The sequence below is a fragment of the Dendrobates tinctorius genome, unplaced genomic scaffold (genome assembly GCF_039654945.1).
Source record: "Dendrobates tinctorius isolate UK_male_01 unplaced genomic scaffold, ASM3965494v1 ptg000081l, whole genome shotgun sequence".
Classification (NCBI taxonomy): Eukaryota; Metazoa; Chordata; class Amphibia; order Anura; family Dendrobatidae; genus Dendrobates; species Dendrobates tinctorius.
The window spans coordinates 21,134,885-21,159,496 of record NW_027361749.1 but is presented as its reverse complement, the minus strand read 5'-3'; the positions used below and the strand labels follow the sequence as shown (position 1 = coordinate 21,159,496).

General features: G+C 41.4%; 1 protein-coding gene across 4 annotated transcripts in view; it reads left to right on the top strand.

Moving 5' to 3' along the window:
- Positions 1-24,612, top strand: part of ATP6V1H (ATPase H+ transporting V1 subunit H) — a 215,105-nt gene that overhangs the window by 14,133 nt on the left and 176,360 nt on the right. For all 4 annotated transcript variants that reach the window (XR_012233809.1, XM_073583811.1, XM_073583809.1 and 1 more), the window contains 2 exons: positions 17,975-18,074; positions 19,730-19,819. Coding sequence is in view for 3 of the 4 variants with exons in the window: in XM_073583811.1 (XP_073439912.1) it covers positions 17,975-18,074; positions 19,730-19,819 (190 nt within the window). In the remaining variant the exon portion in view is untranslated. The remainder of the gene's footprint in view (positions 1-17,974; positions 18,075-19,729; positions 19,820-24,612) is intronic.

The window sequence follows — 24,612 nt, the reverse complement described above, 5'->3', positions numbered from 1 at the left end:
ACTAACTACGGTTAGTTATAACAAATTATAATGATTCCATCTATCTATTAGCTGAAGAGCCCGGCGCTGCCCGGGCATAGTAACTAACTGTGGTTAGTTATAACAAATTATAATTATCCTCCATCCCATAGTCCCGTGCCCATATACCCATCATACATATCCACCATCCCATAGGCCCGTGCCCATATACCCATCATACATATCCACCATCCCATAGGCCCGTGCCCATATACCCATCATGCATATCCTCCATCCCATAGTCGAGTGCCCATATACCCATCACACATCCTACATCCCATAGTCCCATGCCCATATACCCATCTTACATAGTCTCCATCCCATAGTCCCATGCCAATATACCCATCATACATATCCTCCATCCCATAGTCCAGTGCCCATATACCCATCACACATCCTCCATCCCATAGTCCCGTGCCCATATACCCATTATGACATCATCATCACCATGGCAACCGTTATGACATAACCGTCACCATTGCAACCTATTAAGACAGCATCGTCACCATGGCAACCATTGTGACAGCATCTTCGCCATTGCAACCTATTATGACATTAGCGTCACCATGGCAACCATTATGACATGAGGGCGGGGCTTGATACACACACACACACACACACACACACACACACACACAGTTTTTCCCCATTATGTAGATAGGGGCAAAATTGTTTGGTCACGAATTGGAACGCGCAGGGTTAAAATTTCGTCTCACAACAAAGCCTATGACGCCCTCGGGGTCCAGCCGTGTGACTGTGCCAAATTTTGTGGCTGTAGCTGCGACGGTGCAGATGCCAATCGCGGACACACACACACACACACACACACACACACACACACACACACACACACACACACACACACACACACTGAGCTTTATAGATCTATATATGCTGAGTGTAGAGCCCCGCCCACTCCGCATAGCCACATTAACTATAATATCGCACATCATCCTGTCAGCCAGGGCCACCGGACTACTACCCCTTATATCCCACATCATCCCGTCAAAGCCACCGGACTACTCCCCCTAATATCCCACATCATCCCATCAGCCAGAGCCACCGGACTACTACCCCTTAATATCACACACCATCCTGTCAGCCTGGGGTCAGAACCAGAGCGCTGAGTGGAACGGTCCTAACTTCCTTACCGGGGATCCCTTTAAGAGAGGCCTGGCGTCAGAACTAGAGCGCTGAGTGGATTTGCCCTGACTTCTGTAACAATGATCCCTTTAATAGAAGCCTGGGATGAGAATCAGAGCGCTGAGGGATTTACCCTAACTTCCATACCGGGGATCCCTATAAGAGGGGCCTGGGGTCAGAACCAGAGCGCTGAGTAGAATTTCCCTAACGTCCATACCGGGGATCCCTATAAGAGACGCCTTGGATCAGTACCAAAGCGCTGGATGGATTTGCCCTGACTTCCATACCAATGATCCCTTTAATGGGGGTGATTCATTTCTGTCATGTGCTCTCTGCTCCTTTCTGGGGGGCAGACAATGGCTGAGAACTTATGTTCCCGGGGATGCTAGGTTTCTCCCACCCCGTCAGTGTCTGCAGAGGTGTTGTCGTGGGGTGGGAAAACTGTTGCTCATAGCAACCAGTCACACAGCTTATCTTCTTTTAACCCCTCCCTGACATCAGACGTACTATCCCGTCCATGGGACCCGGGCCCCTATGCCCATGGACGGGATAGTACGTCTAGCGCGATCAGCGGCGCCCACGTGGTGAGCGCCGCCGATCGCGGCCGGGTGTCAGCTGATTATCACAGCTGACACCCGGCACTATGTGTCAGGGGCGGTCACGGACCACCCCCGACACGTTAACCCCTTGCACACCGCGATCAAACATGATCGCGGTGTACCGGGAGTTAAAGGGAAGCATCGGCAGGGAGGGGGCTCCCTCCGTGCTTCCCTGAGCCCCCCACGGCAGCGCAATGTTCAGCGCTGCTGCGGGGGACTCCTTTCCTCCACGGATCCAAGATGGCGACGGGGGCCTTCGGGGGCCTGGAGGAAGCTGGCTTCCTCAGTGCCTGCAAAGCGCAGGCATGAGGAAGCCATGTGCACTGCCTGTGACAGATTGCTGATCTGTCACAGTGATCTGTGATGTGACAGATCAGCGATCTGTCACAGGACAGTGATGTCCCACCTGGGACTATGTATTAAAGTAAAAAAAAAATTAAAAAAAAGTGTAAAAATAATTTTAAAAAAATCGCCAAATAAATTTAGTAAAAAAAAAATAAAAATATTCCCCAATAAATTCATTTTTTGAAAATAAAAAAACCCCAAAACAATAAAAGTACACATATTAGGTATCGCCCCATCCGTAACGACCCGCCCTATAAAACTTTCCCATTAGTTAACCCCTTTAGCTAACCCCTAAAAAATTAAAAATAAAAAACGAAGCAAAAAATAATGATTTATTATCATACCGCCAAACAAAAAGTGTAATAACGCGCGATCAAAAAGACGCATATAAATATCCATGGTACCGCTGAAAACGTCATCTTGTCCCGCAAAAAACGAGCCGCCACACAGCATCATCAGCGAAAAAATAAAAAAGTTATAGCTCGCAGAATAAAGCGATGCAAAAATAATTATTTTTTATATAAAATAGTTTTCATTGCATAAAACCGACAAAACATAAAAAAAGACCTAAATGAGGTATTGCTGTAACCGTACTGACCCGAAGAATAAAACCGCTTTATCAATTTTACCGCACGCGGAACGGTGTAAACGCACTCCCCCCAAAAGAAATTCATGAAACGTTGGTTTTTGTTCATTCTGCGTACCAAAAATCGGAATAAAAAGCGATCAAAAAATGTCACGTGCCCGAAAATGGTACCAATAAAAACGTCAACTCGTCCCGCAAAAAATAAGACCTCACATGACTCGGTGGGTCAAAATACGGAAAAATTATAGCTCTCAATATGTGGTGATGCAAAAACTATTTTTACAATAAAAAGCGTCTTTTAGCGTGAGACAGCTGCCAAAAATAAAAACCGCCATAAATAGTAAATCAAACCCCCCGTTATCACCCCCTTAGTTAGGGAAAAATAATAAAATTAAAAAAATGTATTTATTTCCATTTTTCCATTAGGGTTAGGGTTAGGGTTAGGGTTAGGGCTAGGGTTAGGGCTTGGGTTAGGGCTGAGATTAGGGTTAGGGGTGTGTTGGGGTTTGGGTTGGAGTTAGAATTGGGGGTTTCCACTGTTTGGGCACATCAGGGGCTCTCCAAATGCAACATTGCGTCTGATCTCAATTCCAGCCAATTCTGAGTTGAAAAAGTCATATGGTGCTCCTTCCCTTCCAAGCTCTGCCATGCGCCCAAACAGTGTTTTACCCCCACATGTAGGGTATCAGCCTACTCAGGACAAATTGCAAAACAATTTTTGGGGTCCAATTTCTCCTGTTACCCTTAGGAAAATAAAAAATTGGGGGCAAAAATATCATTTTTGTGGAAAAAAATGATTTTTTTATTTTCACGTCCGAGCGTTATAAACTTCTGTGAAGCACTTGGGGGTTCAAAGTGCTCACCACACATCTAGATAAGTTCCGTGGGGGGGTCTAGTGTCCAAAATGGGGTCACTTGTTGGGAGTTTCAATAGTTTAGGTACATCAGGGGCTCTCCAAACGCACATGACACCCGCAGACCATTCCATCAAAGTCTGCATTCCAAAATGGCACTGCTTCCCTTCCGAACCCCGACGTGTGTCCATACAGTAGTTTTCTCCCACATATGGGGTGTCAGCGTACTCAGGACAAATTGGACAACAACTTTTGGGGTTCAATTTCTCCTGTTACCCTTGGGAAAATAAAAAAATTGGGGACTAATTGATCATGTTTGTGGAAAAAATACGATTTTTTTATTTTCATGCCCGGGCATTATAAACTTCTGTGAAGCCCTTGGGGGTTCAAAGTGCTCACCACACATCTAGATAAGTTCCTTAGGGGTTCTCGTTTCCAAAATGGGGTCATTTATGGGTGTTTCCACTGTTTAGGTACATTAGGGGCTCTGCAAAGGCAACATGACACCCGCAGACCATTCCATCAAAGGCTTCATTCCAAAACGTCACTACTTCCCTTCCGAGCCCTGACGTGTGTCCATACAGTAGTTTTCTCCCACATATGGGGTGTCAGCGTACTCAGGACAAATTGGACAAGAACTTTTGGGGTCCAATTTCTCCTGTTACCCTTGGGAAAATAAAAAAAATGGTGACTAAAAGATCATGTTTGTGGAAAAAATACGAATTTTTTATTTTCACGCCCGGGCGTTATAAACTTCTGTGAAGCACTGGGGGGTTCAAAGTGCTCACCACACATCTAGATAAGTTCCTTAGGGGGTCTAGTTTCCAAAATGGTGTCATTTGTGGGGGTTTCCACTGTTTTGGTACATCAGGGGTTTTCCAATCGCAACATGATGTCCGATCTCAATTCCAGCCAAAAACGTCAAATGGCGCTGCTTCCCTTCCGAGCTCTGCCATGCGCCCAAATAGTGGTTTACCCCCACATATGGGGGGTATTAGCATACTCAGGACAAATTGCACAATAACTTTTAGGGTCCTGTTACCCTTGGGAAAATAAAAATTGGGGTGAAAAGATCATTTTTGTGGAAAAAATATGATTTTTTAAATGTACCGCTGTACGTTATAAACATCTGTAAAGCCCTTGTGGGTTCAAAGTTCTCACCACATATCTAGATAAGTTCCTTGGGGGGTCTAGTTTCCAAAATGGGGTCACTTGTAGGGGGTTTCCACTGTTTAGGTACATCAGGGACTCTCCAAACGTGACATGGCGTCCGATCTGAATTCCAGCCAATTTTGCATTGAAAAAGTCAAACGGCGCTCCTTCCATTCTGAGCTCTGCCATGCGCCGAAACAGTCGTTCCCCCCCACAAATCAAGTATCAGCGTACTCAGGACAAATTGCACAATAACTTTTGCAGTCCAATTTCTCCTGTTACCCTTGGTAAAATAAAAAAATTGAACCTGAAGTATTTTTTTTGTGAAAAAAAGTTAGATGTTCATTTTTTTTTAAATATTCAAAAAAATTCCTGTGACGCACCTAAAGGGTTAATAAACTTCTTGAATGTGGTTTTGAGCACCTTAAGGGGTTCAGTTTTTAGAATGGTGTCACTTTTGGGTATTTTCTATCATATAGACCCCTCAAAGTGGCTTCAAATGTGATGTGGTCCTAAAAATAAAATGGTGTTGTAAAAATGAGAAATCGCTGGTCAACTTTTAACCCTTATAACTTCCTAACGAAAAAAAATTTTGGTTCCAAAATTGTGCTGATGTAAAGTAAACATGTGGGAAATGTTAGTTATCAAGTTTTTTGTGTGCCGTATCTCTGATTTAAGGGCATAAAAATTCAAAGTTGGAAAATTGCGAAATTTTCAAAATTTTTGCCAAATTTCCGTTTTTTTCACAAATAAACGCAAGTTATTTGAATGAAATTTTACCACTAACATGAAGTACAATATGTCACGAGAAAACAATGTCAGAATCACCGGGATCCATAGAAGCGTTCCAGAGTTATGACCTCATAAAGGGACAGTGGTCAGAATTGTAAAAATTGGCCTGTCATGAACGTGCAAACCACCCTTGGGGGTGAAGGGGTTAAACAGCTCTGGTGAAATGAAAGATGCTTCGTGATTGATTGGTGATACACACATATATATATATATATATATATATATATATATAATTGAATGTAACTCTTTTAACCCCTTAGTGACAGAGCCAATTTGGTAGCTAATGACCAAGCCAATTTTTACAATTCTGACCACTGTCACTTTATGAGGTTATAGCTCTGAAACGCTTCAACGTATCCCACTGATTCTGAGACTGTTTTTTCGTGACATATTGTACTTCATGTTGGTGGTAAAATTTATTCGATATAACTTGCGTTTATTTATGAAAAAAGGGAAATTTGGAAAAAATTTTAAAATTTTGCAGTTTTAAAACTTTTAATTTGTGTATCCTTAAATTAGAGAGATATGTTGCACAAAATAGTTAATAAGTAACATTTCCCACATGTCTACTTTACATCAGCACAATTTTGGAAACATAGTTTTTTTTGTTAGGACGTTATAAGGGTTAAAAGTTGACCAGCGATTTCTCATTTTTCCAACAAAATTTGCAAAACCATTTTTTTAGGGACCACCTCACATTTGAAGTAAGTTTGGGGGTCAGTGTAACGGAAAATACCCAAAAGTGACACCATTCTAAAAACTGCACCCCTCAAGGTGCACAAAACCACATTCAAGAAGTTTATTACCCCTTCAGGTGCTTCACGAGAACTAAAGCAATGTGGAAGGAAAAAATGAACATTTTACTTTTTGCACAAAAAGTTTACTTTGGAACCAAATTTTTTTATTTTCACAAGGGTATCAGGAGAAAATGGACAGCAAAATTTGTTGTGCAATTTCTCCTGAGTGTGCTAATACCCCTTATGTGGGGGAAAGCCACTGTTTGGGTGCGTGGCATGGCTCAGAATGGAGGGAGCACCGTTTGACTTTTTGAACGCAAAATTAGCTGGAATCAATGGTGGCGCCATGTTGCGTTTGGAGACCCCCCTGATGTAACTAAACAGTGGAAACCCCCCAATTCTAACTCCAACCCTAACCCTAGCCACAACCCTAACCCCAACACACCCCTAACCATAAACCTAACCCTAACACACCCCTAACCGTAATCATAACCCTAACTTTAGCCCAACTCTAACCCTAATGGAAAAATGGAAATAAATACATATTTTTTATTTTGATCATTGTGATAGACCCTATCACATTGATCAAAATGAACCAATAGGAACAATTTCCTATTGTTGCCAGGTGCTGGCTGGCAGATCTCGGCGAGTGCACCTCGCATGTGCCTGCCATTTTCTTCCCGGAAGAAGACGCCAAGACCGGCACATGCAGGAGGGTCCAGGGTCACTGGAAATACCGGGGAGGAATCGTGGGACCCCATTTCTCTCTCCTCTGATGGGAACCCACGCCGTGTTTTTTTTGTTTTGTTTTTTTTTAATTATTTAATTAGAGGGCAGTCTCCGGCTGATGAATACTCCCATCAGCCGCTCCTGCTTTCACTGTTATTAGCGGCAGCAGGCGTTGGCTGATGGAAGCAATACTGATGAATACTCCCATCAGCCGCTCCTGCTTTCACTGTTATTAGCGGCAGCAGGCGTTGGCTGATGGAAGCAATACTGATGAATACTCCCATCAGCCAATGTCAGTGACCGGAGATACACTTTATACCTCCGATCACAGCTGCGGGCTCACCCTGTCATTTGACAGAGTGGGAGCTGTTCTGCCGAACCCGCTCATCTGCCAATCTCTAGTGGAGTTTTCTATTACACTTTTCCTCTGATTCCTCTTCTGGTTTTGGCTTGCACATACAAAGGTAATACTCCCCAAATACTGACCGTGTGAACGTGTCCCCAATGTGTACTTGGCTCAACAAAGACGGGAGTAAGAGGCTTCTAGCTGTTGCTTTTTTTCCATGCGTATTTCCACTATACCTGGCCCACCTCTTTTCCCAAATGCAGACATTTAGGCACTGTTGGGAGAACCCTATATACGTCAGACTGTTGCCCGAGAGTAGTGAATTATTGCTTCATGTTGGTGACATGGTTCTTATATATAATAACCAAAAACCAAGATAAAAAGCGGACGGCACCGCTGTTACCGTGTGACTTCAAATGATGTGCGGCATACAGAAGCCCAGCAGCTGGGAATCTCGGGTGCCAGACCTGGAAACAATCAATCCTGGGAATGCATGCAGAGAGAAAAGGTCGCACTCATCGAGATGGAATTTTCACTGATTTATTGACATATCATGAACATGTCAAGTCGGGGGAGTGACATAAGGAGTGCAAGAAAGGCTGACAACGGCCCTTTCGCGCTGCTCGAGCGCTTCAACGGGTCAAACAGTGGGGGGAAGTGCTGGGTTCATATGGAAATCACATCACTCCGTACCTCCTCCCTCCACAGCTGCTGTCTAAGTGACATTAGTGAATTAAAAACATGCTGAGATGCATTACAACATACAAAAGCATAAATACAACTTGCTGCACAAGCAGAAAAATGGTTACATCGAGAAATAAATTACAATGATATATGAATATGCATTGCAATTTATCTCTCGATGTAACCATTTTTCTGCTTGTGCAGCAAGTTGTATTTATGCTTTTGTATGTTGTAATGCATCTCAGCATGTTTTTAATTCACTAATGTCACTTAGACAGCAGCTGTGGAGGGAGGAGGTACGGAGTGATGTGATTTCCATATGAACCCGGCACTTCCCCCCACTGTTTGACCCGTTGAAGCGCTCGAGCAGCGCGAAAGGGCCGTTGTCAGCCTTTCTTGCACTCCTTATGTCACTCCCCCGACTTGACATGTTCATGATATGTCAATAAATCAGTGAAACTTCCATCTCGATGAGTGCGACCTTTTCTCTTTATATATAATAACCCCTTCATTGTTATATACTCAGCACATTACCTAAGGATGCACAAGGAAAGGGTCACTGTCTTATTATAAGGTTGTCAGACTTCCAATAACATAACGTGCACCTCATGTAGAAAAGAAAAAAAGGAAAAATTCCAGTGCCAGAAATGGAAAATTAAAAATCCATTTTATTGTGCCAATACATATTAAAATTCCAGCAGGTACAGTTTATCAGTCGGATGACTGCAGAACAACGCGTTTCGACGCCTCAGGTCTTAATCATGTTCTGACATTAAAAGCAACCAACTTCCTTTTATTGAATTCTCCCACCTGCACAAATCAGAAACACATGTGTGGACTGCTCCAAAGCAGCTCCCGATATTGTAATGGTGGGAGAGTCAAACAAGGAAAAAAAACAGTCAATGTAGACAACATAACATAAATGACATATATAATTTAAAAGGGAGATATATATACTCCTAATGTAAGATGGAAAAGAAGAATATATATAAAGATAAAGAAAAAAATAATATATAATAATTGTAATAACATATTTCAAAGTGCGTATCACATATTCATATCCCATACATAATATACTAAAAATTAGATCGATATATTACATTACAACCTCTGAATAAAAATATGGGACGAACATATTCAATAGTGCAATATAAGATCTTGTCGGCTATTCATATCATCCGGATATCTAGTGCCCAGGGTGAAGATCCAGAAGGACTCTCTGTTCAATAATTTCCTTCTGTGATCTCCACCTCGAATCGGTCTGTGCACCTGTTCTATTCCCATGAAATGAAAGCCGCTAACATCCCCTTTGTGAACTGTGGCAAAATGCTTTGATACTGCAGAAACCGCAACAGCGTTGTGATTGGACACATCTGAGAGATGCCTCCTAATTCTAACCTTCAGAGGTCCCGTGGTGCAACCTGTGTATTGAATATTACAAATATTGCATGTTATTAAATATACAATATAAGAATTACAGTTTATTAAATTTTTAATGGTAAATGTCTTTTTGTTTACCATAGAAAAAAATGTTTTTCCTTTTTGTACAAAATATTGATTAATATGTGATACGCACTTTGAAATATGTTATTACAGTTATATATTATTTTTTTCTATATTTTTTTTTTTTTCTTTATACCTTTATATATTCATCTTTTTCATCAGACATTAGGAGTATATATACAGTGGGGCAAAAAAGTATTTAGTCAGTCAGCAATAGTGCAAGTTCCACCACTTAAAAAGATGAGAGGCGTCTGTAATTTACATCATAGGTAGACCTCAACTATGGGAGACAAACTGAGAAAAAAAATCCAGAAAATCACATTGTCTGTTTTTTTTTCATTTTATTTGCATATTATGGTGGAAAATAAGTATTTGGTCAGAAACAAGCAATCAAGATTTCTGGCTCTCACAGACCTGTAACTTCTTCTTTAAGAGTCTCCTCTTTCCTCCACTCATTACCTGTAGTAATGGCACCTGTTTAAACTTGTTATCAGTATAAAAAGACACCTGTGCACACCCTCAAACAGTCTGACTCCAAACTCCACTATGGTGAAGACCAAAGAGCTGTCAAAGGACACCAGAAACAAAATTGTAGCCCTGCACCAGGCTGGGAAGACTGAATCTGCAATAGCCAACCAGCTTGGAGTGAAGAAATCAACTGTGGGAGCAATAATTAGAAAATGGAAGACATACAAGACCACTGATAATCTCCCTCGATCTGGTGCTCCACGCAAAATCCCACCCCGTGGGGTCAGAATGATCACAAGAACGGTGAGCAAAAATCCCAGAACCACGCGGGGGGACCTAGTGAATGAACTGCAGAGAGCTGGGACCAATGTAACAAGGCCTACCATTAGAGTTGAGCGACTTTGGTCGGATCGGGTTTTGTGAAACCCGAATGAAACAAAATAAGTTTCAGATGAAACTCGTCCGACTAGAGCAAAACAAAGTCGGAGTTTCGTCCGAAACCCGACCCCAATGCAAGTCAATGGGAAATAAAAGTCGGAAGAAACTCCGACTTTTTTTGCTCTAGTCGGACGAGTTTCATCTGAAACTTATTTTGTTTCATTCGGGTTTCACGAAACCCGATCCGACCAAAGTCGCTCAACTCTACCTACCATAAGTAACACACTACGCCACCATGGACTCAGATCCTGCAGTGCCAGACGTGTCCCACTGCTTAAGCCTGTACATGTCCGGGCCCGTCTGAAGTTTGCTAGAGAGCATTTGGATGATCCAGAGGAGTTTTGGGAGAATGTCCTATGGTCTGATGAAACCAAACTGGAACTGTTTGGTAGAAACACAACTTGTCGTGTTTGGAGGAAAAAGAATACTGAGTTGCATCCATCAAACACCATACCTACTGTAAAGCATGGTGGTGGAAACATCATGCTTTGGGGCTGTTTCTCTGCAAAGGGGCCAGGACGACTGATCCGGGTACATGAAAAAATGAATGGGGCCATGTATCGTGAGATTTTGAGTGCAAACCTCCTTCCATCAGCAAGGGCATTGAAGATGAAACGTGGCTGGGTCTTTCAACATGACAATGATCCAAAGCACACCGCCAGGGCAACGAAGGAGTGGCTTCGTAAGAAGCATTTCAAGGTCCTGGAGTGGCCTAGCCAGTCTCCAGATCTCAACCCTATAGAAAACCTTTGGAGGGAGTTGAAAGTCCGTGTTGCCAAGCGAAAAGCCAAAAACATCACTGCTCTAGAGGAGATCTGCATGGAGGAATGGGCCAACATACCAACAACAGTGTGTGGCAACCTTGTGAAGACTTACAGAAAACGTTTGACCTCTGTCATTGCCAACAAAGGATATATCACAAAGTATTGAGATGAAATTTTGTTTGACCAAATACTTATTTTCCACCATAATATGCAAATAAAATGAAAAAAAAAAAAACATTTCTGGATTTTTTTTTTCTCAGTTTGTCTCCCATAGTTGAGGTCTACCTATGATGTAAATTACAGACGCCTCTCATCTTTTTAAGTGGTGGAACTTGCACTATTGCTGACTGACTAAATAAATACTTTTTTGCCCCACTGTATCTCCCTTTTAAATTATATATGTCATTTATGTTATGTTGTCTACATTGACTGTTTTTTTCCTTGTTTGACTCTCCCACCATTACAATATCGGGAGCTGCTTTGGAGCAGTCCACACATGTGTTTCTGATTTGTGCAGGTGGGAGAATTCCATAAAAGGAAGTTGGTTGCATTTAATGTCAGAACATGATTAAGACCTGAGGCGTCGAAACGCGTTGTTCTGCAGTCATCCGACTGATATGCTGTACCTGCTGGAATTTTATTATGTATTGGCACAATAAAATGGATTTTTAATTTTCCATTTCTGGCGCTGGAATTTTTCCTTTTTTTCTTTTCTACTATTGATTGACTGCCTAGTCAAATCCGTGCGCAGGATCTGGATTTTTCCAGCAAGGCTGTACGGTGAGCTGGATTATTTTCTCCCTTTTTTTTTCTCATTTACCTTGGCTTTGAATCCTGTGCTCCCGACTGAGGATATTGTTATATTGGAATTGCATATTTTTACCATCTAAATGTCGGATCCTGGTGTAGATTCCTTTATGGATCAAGATGAATATACTAATAGACTTTCCAAATTGGCATCAATTTTAATGTAACGGAAAACGCATTGCCATCATCTGAAATGGACTCATTTCAAGAACACATGCTGGATCTTGAACGGAACATGGTCAAAGAACTCAAGATATGGTGGGACTTTACCTCTTTGAAGACATACATTGATAAAGGTATGATACCTAGAGGTTTATGTTCAAAAAAATTTCCCACTACTAAATATAACACTGAGTTCATTACAAACTGGAATAATATACTAATTGACTGTTCCATTAAACTGATGCATTTAATTGTTAAACAGGAGGAATTGGAGTTGGTGCATATAAAGGACTCTCTCAAGAAATTCCATAACTTGGACTCATATAAAACCTCCTATGACAAAATACAAACAAAATTGTCAAAATTGGAGCGTAATATTATGGATATTAAAAAGAAGTTTATGAGAGACTCCATAGATTATACCAAAAATGAGATTTACACCTGGAATTATAAACTGAGATCGATCATTAGAAGGAGACGTCACTCCAGTTTTAATCAAGTCAATTTTGACAACTCTGACTCTACAGGTGATACATCTCTGCTCTCCACTTCAGATGGAGCAACTAATCTTTCCAACTCCTCATTAAATATATCTGGCATCGCTACAAGATCTAAACAATATAAAAACAAGAATCCAGCACAAGTGTTCCAAAAAAAGTCAAAAAATGTACCAGAAGAGCGGGTAGGAAACATCAGAAACAATGCCTTTCCTGTACATCACCAACATCAGAGACATTAACTCTTCTGTGTGGAATTTGTCCAGTTACGTGCTATCTGAAGAGCTGATTTCCTTGCTGAGTAGGGGTTTGGGATTTGCCCCTAATATAAATTTTAACATTTTTCAGACTATTTTGGACTTGAATAAATTTGCACGTAACATTACATTAAAGCGTCATTTTTTTGATAATAACAATGGGATCCCCTCACAGGATATTGATGTTGAAGATAATGCTGATATGGTTATTCCTAATTGTAGTAACACTTCTTTTTTTTTTTTTTTTTTGAACAGAAGGCTATAATGGATCTTAGACTCCTCTCTGCTAATGGTGATACTGCTTTGATTAAACCTACTATGTTTACTCAACCTGTACTTTCTAATCGGGAATATTACCCGGTACAATCACGACCCCCAATACTGGATCTGTTCCAGGAGCTTATTGTCACTGAACTTAGAGTTGAATGATACAATGGTTCCCCCTAAGGATAATCTAACACACAGGGAAAGATTGGCTCTGAAAGAGTTAAAACTTAACCCTGATCTTATAATCAGGGAGGCTGATAAGGGGGGGGGGGCATTGTACTATTGAATTCAGGTCTATATAAAAAACTGATACTCCGGGACCTACAGGATTTAGACACCTATATAGAGTTAGATCAGGACCCCACTAGACACTATAATAATTTATTGTTGAAATATCTGGAGGAGGGGGTCTGTGTGGGTGCTATTAATGAGAAAACTAAGGATTTTTTATTTAATAAAAACCCTGTGGTTCCGATTTACCATTGTCTCCCAAAAGTTCATAAAAATGTATTTCCTCCCCCACTGAGACCAATAGTTTCAGGCATTGGCTCATTGGGGGAGAATTTGGGAGGCTGGATAGATCACTTTCTTCAACCTTTGATTCTTGATATACCAGGTTATATCAGGGATACCAAAGAGGTGGTTAAGGCTCTGGACAATTTTTGTTGGAAATCTCATTACTCTTGGCTCTCCTGCGATGTGATTTCTTTATATCCATCTATACCTCATAATGTTGCATTACGCTGTCTATCCCTACACCTAGACAGATTTAGTGACTATGACACCTGTTTAAAAGATTTTATAGTCTCATCTATTGATTTTCTCCTAAAACATAATTACTTTTCTTTTGATAAAAATTTTTATTTGCAGTGCAGAGGAGTTAGTATGGGAGCTCGCTTCTCCCCCTCCCTTGCAAATATTGTTATGGCGAGGTGGGAGGAGGATTTCCTATATTCGGATGAGAACCCATTTTCCAAATGTCTGCTATGGTATGGCAGATATTTAGACGATCTGCTGATGATTTGGTGTGGTCCAGAAGATAGTATACAAGGGTTTGTTTCATATTTGAATATCAATGAATTTAATTTAAAATTTACCTTTTACCATCATTTGACTACAATGAATTTTCTGGATGTCACCCTATCTATTAGTGATTTGGATGTTGTCATAGTCACTCCTTACCACAAACCTACTGCCACTAATTCTGTTTTAACGGCGGATTCCTGCCATGCCGCACAGACCAAGAATAATATTCCGGTAGGAGAATTGATTCGAACAAAACGAAACTGTTCCCAATCCAGTGATTATAATAGGCAAGAAAGTCAGGTTTGTAATAGGCTTTCCAAGAGGGGGTATCGTCCTTGGATTCTCAATAGAGCTAAATCAATTGTAAGCGAAATCAACAGGGAAGACTTATTGTTTAAACATAAATCATCTTATATGAAAAATAAATCTAATAACAATATTGTCTTTTCAACTAATTATAGTAATCAGTTCAATACTATTACTGGTATCGTGAAAAAATACTTACCAATTCTCAATGAATGAGGACCCTATTTTAAAACAGGTGATTCAGAATAACATTAGGTATGTTGCTAAGCGGGCACCTACACTTAGTACTATTCTTTCCCCTAGTCTTTTTACAAGTGACAGTGGCCAGACGGAGGGATCCTCCTGGATCACATTAAAGGGTTTCTACAAATGCGGTGCAACTAGATGTAAAACTTGTAATTTTGTACAAAAAGGAAAAACAAAAAGGAAAAACATTTTTTTCTATGGTAAACAAAAAAACATTTACCATTAAAAATTTAATAAACTGTAATTCTTATATTGTATATTTAATAACATGCAATATTTGTAATATTCAATACACAGGTTGCACTACGGGACCCTTGAAGGTTAGAATCAGGAGGCATCTTTCAGATGTGTCCAATCACAACGCTGTTGCGGTTTCTGCAGTATCAAAGCATTTTGCCACAGTTCACAAAGGGGATGTTAGCGGCTTTCATTTCATGGGAATAGAACAGGTGCACAGACCGATTCGGGGTGGAGACCACAGAAGGAAATTATTGAACAGAGCGTCCTTCTGGATCTTCACCCTGGGCACTAGATATCCGGATGGTATGAATAGCCGACAAGATCTTATATTGCATTATTGAATATGTTCGTCCCATATTTTTACTCAGAGGTTGTAATGTAATATATCGATCTAATTTTTAGTATATTATGTATGGGATATGAATATGTGGTACGCACTTTGAAATATGTTATTACAATTATTATATATTATTTCTTTTCTTTCTTTTTTTTTTTTTATTTTTATATTTTTTTTTTCTTTTTTCTTTATATCTTTATATATTCATCTTTTCCATCTTACATTAGGAGTATATATATCTCCCTTTTAAATTATATATGTCATTTATGTTATGTTGTCTACATTGACTGTTTTTTTCCTTGTTTGACTCTCCCACCATTACAATATCGGGAGCTGCTTTGGAGCAGTCCACACATGTGTTTCTGATTTGTGCAGGTGGGAGAATTCAATAAAAGGAAGTTGGCTGCATTTAATGTCAGAACATGATTAAGACCTGAGGCGTCGAAACGCGTTGTTCTGCAGTCATCCGACTGATATGCTGTACCTGCTGGAATTTTAATATGTATTGGCACAATAAAATGGATTTTTAATTTTCCATTTCTGGCGCTGGAATTTTTCCTTTTTTTCTTTTCTACTATTGATTGACTGCCTAGTCAAATCCGTGCGCAGGATCTGGATTTTTCCAGCAAGGCAGTACGGTGAGCTGGATTATTTTCTCCCTTTTTTTTTTTCTCGTGCACCTCATGTGTTTCAATATAACACTTTTTTTTTTTTTTTTAAATCTATGGTGGCCTAAGACTGATGTCCGCAATGTGACAATTATCTGTAACCCTTCAGAAGACTGAAAAGTAATAGAGAAAGAAAAGCATGCCAAGAAAGGGTCACCAACAAATAATTACTTATTATCATTTCCAGTTTAAATTTAATTGCATAGAGCTTTATTGGGAAGCCATTGTGAATATTGTGTTTTTTCCGAAACCTCCTTTACAAGAGACAGATTTGATACCAGACTTCCAGTACAGAAGACTCTGAAAAGGACTTAAATAGCAGTATTGTCATACAAGAAGAGTAAGGGTGCTTTCACATTGTGTTCCTGCATCCATTTGGAGGCCCCGTCGAGATTTGCGTCTGATGTATGTGCTGATGGGGCCATAGAGTATACGTCCAAAAATGATGGACATCAGAGCGCACATTCGCTCTGCCGGCACCATTATGGTCTATGGCCCGTCCGAATCCCGTTTTGCAGTGGGTTTAGACGCAGGTCTAAATGGGGATACCAAGTGGAACACAATGTGAAAGCACCCTTAGTGGTGCTGGAGGCATGTTTCCCGCTGATAGAGTGAAACTGTGTAAAATATTCTTTGCTATATCCTAGAACAGGGGTGAGGAACCCTTTCTACCAAGGGCCATTTGGATATTTATACCATCCTTCGGGAGCCGTACAAATCCTGCGCTAACTCTCTCAATAAAGTAGGTCCTGGCGCTGGCAGTGGTGTCAGGACATAATATTTCATTGCACATGCCTCCGCTTTCAGTAGTGAATATGGAGTGTGCATGCTCACAGGGCAAGAAGAAATCAAAGGGCCAGCGGCCGTCAAAACACAGCTTCCGGACCAAGCACTGCAGGCCCCGGGAATCTGCCCAGGGGCCCCCTAAAAGGTCATGGCAGGACTGAAGTTCCCTGCCCCTGTCCTAGAACATCCCAGGGATAAGCCATCAACGATAGATCATGGGAGCCCGGCCATTGGTACCTCCTCCAATCAGCTGTGAGAAGAGGTTGCGGCGCTCTTAGGCTGTGTTCACACACAGCTTTTTTTTTTTCGTGCAAAAAGAAGCACTTTTTGTGCATATTGATGCGTTTTTTACAGCAAAAAAAAACTTCGCTGTAAAAAACGTAGCATGCTCATTAATTTTGCGGTAAATTCTGCATTTCTGGCTATTTTCTGTGTGTCTGGGGACGCGCGGAAGAAATCACGCCAAAAACGCGCGTTTTCAGGGAAGGAGTCCTGTTTTTATACAGAAATTTTCTGCATACGTGTGCACATAGCCTTACACTATGACCTCTTCGATCTTTTTACCACAGCTTACCAGAGGGTTTTTTACTTGCCTGCACTGTGTTTTTATTTGTTTTCTTAGCAGTCATTCAAGAAGTTGCAGGTATGATTCCATTGAATTTTTTTTTTTTTTAACAGAGCTATTCACTACTATCATTAGAATTAAACGAGTATTTCTGTGTTTTGGTATAATTAACCATTACATTATTTATTTATTTTTCATTAATGCTCTTTATAAAGATCCTCAGGCGCTTTGCTTTTATTTGTTCGGCGCTTGCTCTGTACTGTTGTCTTGCTTCAGGTCTTCAAGATGTGATTTTGTTCCAACATGTTCGACCATATCCATAGAATTCTGTGGGCTCCGTTGACTTCAATGGAGCCTATGGCAAGTAACAGGAGCCTGATTCTGAGCGGCATGAGACAGATAACCGTTGGCAGCAAGTCATGGAGCATATTGTAGATATGGGCCCAACTCTGTAATGTCACCTGCAACTTGGCCAATTTCCCTTTAAGAAGTGCGATTTCCTTTAGTTACAAGGTGGTAAATTTGAGTTCTTCGGTGCCACCCCCACTAGATTGTATTTATTCACAAATTCCTTCTTCTTTTTTAGTATAAAATAAGATCTTTGTCATGTAACTGTGAAGCTTGTGAGTTTATTATCTACTTTTTATTTTAGAGGTCAGATGATTTCGGGAGAAGACTGTGAATTTATCCTGAGGTTTGAAAAGTCCAATTCCGAGGAGAAGAAAACCATATTAACCAATGAAGGCAATCAGGTAAGGTGACATGGTGCCTCTTCACTGTCCTATAGTACTTGTCCAGACCCCATCACCGGAGGACAAAGAGGCAGGACATAAGAGAAAGCTGCTGTCAATCATGTACTTGCATTTTTGTCCCAATCTGAAAGTGATCCCCGTCATCGGTGCCTTCTGAAGGATAGATTACAGAATGTTCCGAATAAGACTTTCCCACAGTAAAGCTATGTATGTATTAGATTTTTATACATAAATAATTGCGTTGTTTGGGATTTTTACAATACCAGGCCGACCTCGCGTATGATGGCCTGTACTCTGTGAATAGGCTGCAGACTGTATTCTGCTGAAGCATCACCAGGATTTGGGAAGTCCTGTAAATATTACTGTACAGTAATCCACGGGATGAGGGGAGTGATTCATTCTGATGTTGTTTCCTTTTGTTCTCGGCGAGATTCTCCAACATCGGAAGAGCCAGGCCATGGCTTTGTCGTAGAGCACTCCACAGGGCAAGCCCTCCGAGGGAGGAGTTGAAGGGTTGGCTATGAGTTAACCATTGTTTGGCCGACAGATATCTGTATGGGGCCAAAAGTGTAACAGTGTGGCCAAGTTTTGTGACTATGTGGGTGGTAGATTTGATGTTCCCTTAATGCCACTGATAAAGTTTAACTAAACTCGTACATCAAGGGCAATACTTAGTAATTATTAAATATTTTTCCCATTTACATACAGTGTTGGTTTCAGTCTAGGATATTACATTACTTTATTTACTGTGGGGGGGTGTCGAAACATCTGGGACCCTTGTCAGTCCTGAGAAGAAGTGGTTGAAGTCCTGATTTCACACTGCAGTGTCTTTCAGTTTTTCTCTTAATGCTGCCTTTACTGGACTCCTAATGGGGTTTTCCTTATTCTATGCATTTACATAGATCACCATAAAGAAGAGAATGTCCTTACTGCAGTTAAAGGGAATCTATCACCAGGTTTTTGCCACCTGATCTGAGAGAAGCATAATGTAGAGGCTGGAGACCCTGATGCCAGCGATGTCTGACTTCTTGGGCATCTTACTGTAGTTTTGATTAATCACTGTTTTTCAGCAGGAGATTATCCTTGGAAGACTAGTATGCTTGCTGCTAGGTAGTCCTCCATATTCATGAGCACTATATAACTCATCCCAGAACTTATTGGCAGCTTTCTGCCTCTGCACAGTGAACACTGAAAACTGGCCAATCATTGGTGTGAGTGGGGTTATACAGAGCTCAGCATTTAGAGAACTGCTAGATCGGCATTTAGAGAACTGCTAGATCTGCAGCAGATAAGACAAGCATTTTATCAAAACTGTAGCAAGCAGCCCAGTAAAGGAGATATTTCAGGAATTGGGGTCTCTGTCCCTACATCATGCTGCTCTCGATCAGTTAGTGAAAACCTGGTGACAGATTCCCTTTAAGTGGCAGGTGCGTTTCCTTTTGTTGATCGTGCTTGTTGCGGCCCTACACAGCATCTGTCTGCAGGATTGTATGCAGCATCGTTACTTTGTCTTCGCGCGTGCAGAGTAGAGATGTGAATTATGAATATTTACAGTATTTTTATTTCTCAGAGTTCATTCATATTTTTGTTTCTTTACTTGGCACTTGAGTTCTTGATTTGTAAAAGGATGATAATATTGTTATTTCTCTTTTCAGTGTGCAAAAACCTTCATCAACCTGATGACCCACATCTCCAAGGAGCAAACGGTCCAGTACATCTTAACTATGGTCGATGATATGCTTCAGGTAAATTATTGAGCGTGTAGAATCACACTGAGATCCAGCCCCTAAGAAGATCTAATCACACTAAATGTCCTACATGTACGTAACTTAAGGTCTCCTGAATTACTGCCCATACTTAGAGCTCAGGACTGTGATGTTTGTACTTACATCCTGTCCATACAACAGTATCTATAGTTACTATTTCATCAAAATGTATTTTTTATATTTCAGTTATTGTACCAGAAAATGTATTTTCCTACCATATTATTTGCCATTGCCTCTATATAACAATAAAGTGAGTCAAACTGACAGTATAAAGGAAGCACACAACCCTGTAGGGGATATAGTCCCTATAAATATCATACTTTTAGTCTTGTAATTGCTGCTCAATAAAAAATGCTAATTAGAGTGCTTGGTGCACCCTTGGTTTGACCAATAAGCTCTGTGCGCCCACTGGTTTTGCATATCCCCGCCTCCCTCCGACTCTGGTAAGCCAGCTTTTCCAATCCCTGGTGAGGGAGGCGGAGACATGCAAATCCAGTGGGTGGTACAGTGAACTGAGCCTCTTGGTCACGCCAAGGGTGCACCGAGCAGCGCAATTAGCATATTTGGTTAAGCTTCTGTTTCTGCAGGATGTACACAGCAATCACAACACTAAAGATGAAAGTTTTATAAGGGCTCTGCCCCCCCACAAAGCTGTGTGGTTAGTGTACACAGTGATTCTGTGCTGACCGGCTCCCTTTAATATCTGATTTATGGTTGTTCCTTGTGTGCATGCAGTTTATTTTTCAGGTAGTTTTCGGGTTGTGCTTCTAATGGTTAGGATGTCTGGCAAGTGCTCCTCGCTCCTACCTGCTTAGAAAAAATGTTTTATCTTCTCGCCCGATTATACTGTAGCCCGCGGGTAATAGTCATCTTTTAGCTGTCAGCTTTCTTGTGTGTCGCACAGCTTTGTGCAGAGGAATCTATGTAAATGGCAAACAATGCAGTGATGTCTGTCTGCATCTATTAGATTGTGGCCTGACCTCACTTGAGGTCTTCAGACTTACAAATACTAGATTTCTGTTACTAAATCTATACCTATCTATACCTTCCTGTATTGTACAGCATACGACGTGTGTTTTACCACAAGGAGTTACTCTTTTTCCACTCAATTTTTCACTCACCTTCCACTCACATCATTGAGTAGCAAATTGAACAAAATGCACACAGTCCACACAACTAAGGAACACTAACTTACAGCACCCATTGAATCCTAGGAGGGATAAGTACCCCACATACACACTCTGCAGATAAGAGAGAGGACGTTTGTCCTGGAGGGCACCTTCCCAAACACCCTGCAGATAAGAGGATGTTCCTCCTTGAGTGCACCCTCCCAAACACTCTGCAGATAAGAGAGAGGACGTTTTTCCTTGAGGGCTCTCGCCCAAACACCCTCCAGATAAGAGTAGACATTTCTCCTTGATGGCACCCTCCCTAACAACCTGCAGATAAGAGGACGTTTTTCCTTGAGGGCACCCTCCCAAACACCCTGCAGATGTGAGAGAGGACGTTTTTCCTTGAGGGCACTCGCCCAAACACCCTCCAGATAAGAGTAGACATTTCTCCTTGAGGGCACCCTCCCTAACAACCTGCAGATAAGAGAGGACGTTTTTCCTTGAGGGCACCCTCCCTAACAACCTGCATATATGAGAGAGGACGTTTTTCCTTGAGGGCACCCTCCCTAACAACCTGCAGATAAGAGAGGACGTTTTTCCTTGAGGGCACCCTCCCTAACAACCTGCAGATATGAGAGAGGACGTTTTTCCTTGAGGGCACCCTCCCTAACAACCTGCAGAAAAGAGAGGACGTTTTTCCTTGAGGGCACCCTCCCTAACAATATGAGAGAGGACGTTTTTCCTTGAGGGCACCCTCCCAAACACCCTGCAGATATGAGAGAGGACGTTTTTCCTTGAGGGCACTCGTCCAAACACCCTCCAGATAAGAGTAGACATTTCTCCTTGAGGGCACCCTCCCTAACAACCTGCAGATAAGAGGGGATGTTTTTCCTTTAGGGTACTCGCCCAAACTTGAGTTTGAAGACTTATCGGCCATGCAGGACTTCCTGGAGAAAAAAACTATGCAAATAGATTCTTTAAAGTGGAAAAAGATGGGGCCTTTAGTGCCACCTATTCAAGGTCATTATTCACCCTTGAAAGGCTAGTTTCACACTAGCGCTTTTTTGCGCTGCATTTGGAGCGCACATGAAACGCATGTTAAAAGCGCATGCAAACGCTTGTAAGCGCTGCGTTTTCTTGTAGCATTATTGTGCGCATAACTACAAAAAATTGCAGCGTTTTTATGCGTTTGCATTTATTATGCGCAATAAACTGGAGAAAAAATCCTTGAAAAATTCTTGCAACACACTCCACCAATGGGACAGCAGTGGGCGTGTCTTATGGAACTTCTTTATGTAGACCCTGTTTACAGCTGAATTCTTCACATTTGCTTGCATTTGCCTTGAGAAACATGGATCTGCGCTGGAAGAGTTTTTACTTTGACTTGGCTCTGGACATGAGGATGGCTCAGGCTTATGCCGTTGCTTGCCATGAACAGAGGGAGAGAGAGAGGCAGCGAAGACGGCAGCGTTTGTGGATACATCCCATTATTGAACTCCGGGAGAGCTGTGGAGTGTACCACTCCCTCTACAGCAAGCTCCAGGCAAACCCGGAGAAATCTACGTATTATACCCGGATGACCAAAGAAACCTTTCACTATTTGCTTGGTCGGGTAAAAGAAGTCATCCGGAGACAGGACACACAGCTCCGGCGTGCGATTACTCCTGAGGAACGGCTCCTGGTCACATTAAGGTACGTTGTTTTGCTAAACCAATGCCTGCTGATTTTTCTTGGTTGTGACATGTACTTTTCCAAATCTGGCAGAATTACAGTTCTGCCATGTCGTTAACTAAAGGCTGCCATAATTTTTTGATGCCATGTATTGAACCAAAGCCTGCAGATTTTTTTTTTTTTTTTTTTTTTTTTAAATTTAACGTGTGTAAAAAAAAAAAAAAAAAAAAAAAAAAAAATTACGTATAGACAAATATTAATTTTTTTTTTGGTTTACTTTGTGTCACAGATTCCTGGCTACTGGAGAGACCCTCTCTTCACTGCACTTCCAGTACCGGATTGGAATCTCCACGTTGTCTGGAATTGTAGCGGACACCTGCCAGGCTTTGTGGAACGTTCTTTGTCCCAAATTCATGCCCCTGCCAACCGCAGAAAAGTGGTTGGAAATTGCAGAAACATTCTGGACTGTCTGCAATTTCCCTAACTGTTTGGGAGCGGTGGATGGGAAACACATCCGGATTATCAAGCCCAAAAGAACAGGCTCTGAGTACTACAACTACAAAAAGTACTTTTCTACTGTACTCATGGCCATTGCGGATGCAGAATGTCAGTTTATTGCTGTGGACATTGGGGCATTTGGCCGTGGGAATGACTCCCAGGCTTTTAAGAACTCGGACATTGGCAGGAGGTTGTATGGCAGCAACTTCAATTTCCCCATGCCACGGCCTCTTCCCCACACCGAAGGTCTGCCACAGCCATTTGTAATGTGTTGGTGATGAAGCATTCCAGATGTGCCAAAACCTGCTCAAACCCTACCCCAGCCGGGACTTGGACCTCAACAAAATAATTTTTAATTACAGACCGACCAGGGCCAGGAGAACAGTAGAGTGTGCATTTGGTATACTTGTATCTAGATGGCGCATTCTTGGCACAGCTATTAATCTGAAACTGGAAACAGTGGATGAGGTGGTCAAGGCCTGTGGTGTTCTACATAATTTTGTAATTTCTCGAGAGCACCCGAACTTAGATCTTGATGATGTTGCTTCAAACCCATTGCCTGAATTCACTCAGCACCCTCTCAGGTCATCCGTTGAAGTTGGCCAAATGAGGGACCAATTTGCGGCCTACTTCAACTCAGATGTAGGACGGGTGGAATGGCAAGAGCAAATGGTGTAAAAAAATTTTCTTGGTGGTATGATAATAAGAAAAATTTTTTTTTGATACCTGTTGTTGGTATGTTAATAAAAAAAAAACCTTTTTGATATCTGTTGTTGGTATGTTAATAAAAAAAAAACCTTTATGAAACCTGTACTGAGTGCATTCTCTGTTTTTACACTCCCAAAACCATTAGCAAGAATCCAGGTGTATCAGTGAATTTATGATGCTGTGTTTTGTGCATCATAAATTCACTAATACTCCTGAGTAGGTAACTCTCTACATTCGTGTAATATTGCACAGACTGAATCAAGCAAGGTTCCCCAACTTCATTCCTCAAGGTCCACCAACAGATCAAATTGTAATGAAATCCATATCAAGAGCCAAAAAAAAGGATTCCATACAACATGATCTGTTGGTGGCCCTTGAGGACTGGAGCTGGGGAACCCTGCTGGATCCACTCTGTGCAATATTACAAGAATGTAGAGACTGTTGTGGAAGAGACAAGTCATGTCATGTAGATTTGTTTCGTTGACTACACATATCTCCAAGACTGACACAAGAAACATGTCTCAGTAATGGAGATATCTGGTGGCAAAAACGCTAAGTGTACGGCGCAGTGTGTGTAGTCGGCGATTTACACCGTAACCAATCAAAATATTTTGAAAGCACAATTGCACATTTATTTTGTAACAAAAAGTAAAAAAAAATTTTTTTATTAGGAAAGACGTTTGGGGGAAGATTGGGATACTTTGGGTGTGTGGAGAGTCGAGGAACGACTGGAGGTTGAGGAAGAGGTTCTAGGAGAAGGAGAAAGTACTGGGGGAAGGGAGC